Below are 2,726 nucleotides of genomic sequence, written 5' to 3' on the forward strand. Positions count from 1 at the left end.
TTTTTTTTCAATTTGCCGACTTCTGCAAGCTCCTTCGGCTCCTCGGTTGGGACGCTTTCAAAGTACTGTCTGGCGGATTGCACACTGCCGGCAATAATTTCCTCTTTCGTCAAGGGCCGGCTATTGGAGTCATCTTTTAAGACGTCCATCGGCTGAGTCTCAAACATCCAGCAGTTCCTACGAACATCTGCTCTGCAACTTGTTCCATCCTCCTGTGTGAGGTCCTCCTCGATGTTTACCGTGCGAATTATCTCTTTCTTCTCGTCACGTATGTGCTCCAGAGGTTGACTCTCAAAGCGCCACTTTTGATGTCTCACGTCACCTTTTATTTCTTGGTTCAGCGGCGCCGTTTTAAGTTTTCCAACCTCGGGGCAGTTCTTCCTCTCTGTTTGAGGGCTGCTTTCAAAGAAGTTTCTTGCCGATCTAACATCACCCCCGACGATTTCATTAACGGTCTGCGTTGTGGCATTTGAATCCTTCAGAGAGTAAGTCGGTCGGGTTTCAAACACTAAGCGCTGTTTGCGTACATCCGCCCCCGCTACCTCCTCGGTTTTTGAGCTTTCCAACTCAGAAAGGGAATTCAAAGTCTTGATCTCAAACAACCATCGGCCCCAGTCCGCTCTGTTCGTGTCTTCCATGGAGAGACTACACACCAGCTTAAAAGACGAAAGAGGTTTGTTCGCATCGAGCGGCTGCGTATCAAAAAGCCAACGTGACGCGATGGAGCTCTCCAGCTCCGTTTCAACTTTGCGCACAGATTTAATCTCCAGCATCTGACCGCATTGCCCCATGATGAAGCATTCAAACCGGGTGTCAAAGGTGCTCGTTACGGTTTTCTCCTCATCATTGATTTCTTCCACGACCGATCTTAAGCTCAGCAGATGGCTCTCATCGATCGTCTCGGTGTGTCCGAGGCCTTGCGTGTACTTTGTGTCAATCATGTAAATGGTGGCGTTCCCGTCCTCTTCCGTAAATACCACCTCTTTGGTGAGCTCCTCTTCGTTGTGCAGCTTATTCAAACTGTCCATCGTTTGGGTCTCAAACAACCACGCCGCAGCTCGGACGTCTCCCTTGTGCAACTCGTTGACCTTGTTCCGATACTCCATCGAGTCGGCCTCGCGCGGCCCCAGTTCATCCATCGGCCTTGTCTCGAACATCCACGCCGTGCGCCTCACGTCCATTCCGAGAATCATCTCTTTCTCTGTGATCTTGTTATTGTCTTCATTCCCGTCCAGAGATTCATCCTTGATGGCATCGAGTGGCTTATTTTCAAACATCCACCGCCTGGCCTGCACATCTCCCGGTAGAATCTCTTCCCATTCGTATTCCTCGTCCGCTTCGTCCTTGTACACGTACGCCTGACTGACATGCTGGTTGTTTACCGTCCCGTTGTATTCATTGTAGAACTCCTCTTCAATATTTTTCCTCACGCCGGGATGTATGTGCTTGTACAGACGTTTCAGCTCAGACATGCTCCTCTGTTTGATGTAAGCCTCTTTGCTGAGAAGGTGTTTGGCCGAGTTCACTGATCCTTGCGGATCCTCAGACGAGTATTGAGTGACAGGAATATTTTCAGTCCCCGGCGAAATTTGGAGTAAATCCGGCGGTGGCGGCGGAAGGTAATCAAAGTCGTCAATGGCTGGCGGCGGCGGCGGCGGAAAGTCCTCGTCGTCTATCTCGGCGTCGGGTGTGTCGTCCGCCGCTTTGACTCCTGACTCTTGGTGCACCTCATTAGTCACTGTGTTGGTCTGGGTCACATGGGAGGACCCCTTTGACCGATTGCTGTCACGTCCAGTCTTATTTCGAGAGCAAAAGTGACATTTGTAGATAGGTTACTTGAAAAGTCGCCGACAATTATTCCTTGTCATTAATTATGCCTTCAGTTAAAGCATGAACTGAATGACAAAAATCTTTAAAGTTTTTTTTTTGGAACGTTATCAAATTCGACCGTTATTATTCTGCTGGACGGTCAAGCGAAATCTGTTTGTAAGTAAGTATGAAATGCAACTGATTCTACCTTCATTGGTTTGTGCGGCGCTGCTTCCTCTATGGTTCTTTCAAAGTGAGCCCTCAGTTCTTTGGTTGTGTACCTCGGAAATTCTTCTTCTGTTCATTCGCGTTGAAAGGAGAGTAAAGACACCTTCTATCAGCTTGGGAAGGATGTTGGGTACAACAAACCATAGGACTCAATGCCTTACCTTCATTTTCATGGTTTTTATCGCCGTATTGCAAATTATGGCCACTGTCTGACACCTAGAAACAAATCATAATTAGAAATCACATTTTGCGACATTAGTCAATACAAACTATATCAAGTGTTACACTGATTTCAATGTATAATATCAGCGCATTGTGAGCTTTGTGAAAAACGAACGTTAGCCTCCTCGTACGAAAACAGCAATTTATTCGGACGATTTTTTTTAATGGCAAACGTAAAAGAGAAAAGTATGTTCATTCGATTAGCCCATCTGCATGACATGTTATTAAACTAGCAAACTTTCATTAGACCAAACGAGATAGTCAGGTTGAATATTTTGATGATTAGATTGTTCGTTGCTTTCAGGTCAGTGAATGCATTCATAACACACATCTAATGGAGTATACCAGGCGTAGAATAACTTGTCAACAGAAGGATCAAAAAGTATGTACCATTGTTTCTTGTTTGGATTGCAGCTGCTGACTGCTTGCAACCACCTGTTGCCCGCTGCTTGACTCCGAGTGTGACA

At 46.5% G+C, this 2,726-nt stretch overlaps 1 protein-coding gene across 1 annotated transcript; it reads right to left on the reverse strand.

The window, feature by feature from the left end:
- Positions 1–20: 20 nt before the first annotated feature.
- On the reverse strand, positions 21–2,720 carry LOC109525367 (xin actin-binding repeat-containing protein 2-like; the record flags this gene model as incomplete). The annotated part of the gene is made up of 4 exons (XM_019885804.1): positions 2,650–2,720; positions 2,199–2,253; positions 2,018–2,106; positions 21–1,796 (listed from the first exon to the last, which is right to left on the reverse strand). Coding segments are annotated over exons 1-4 (1,923 nt in total), but the record flags the coding sequence as incomplete, so codon positions are not given.
- Positions 2,721–2,726: the final 6 nt, after the last annotated feature.

This window comes from Hippocampus comes, unplaced genomic scaffold (assembly GCF_001891065.2).
Source record: "Hippocampus comes isolate QL1 unplaced genomic scaffold, H_comes_QL1_v1.1 scaffold3971, whole genome shotgun sequence".
In the NCBI taxonomy this organism is placed as follows: domain Eukaryota; kingdom Metazoa; phylum Chordata; class Actinopteri; order Syngnathiformes; family Syngnathidae; genus Hippocampus; species Hippocampus comes.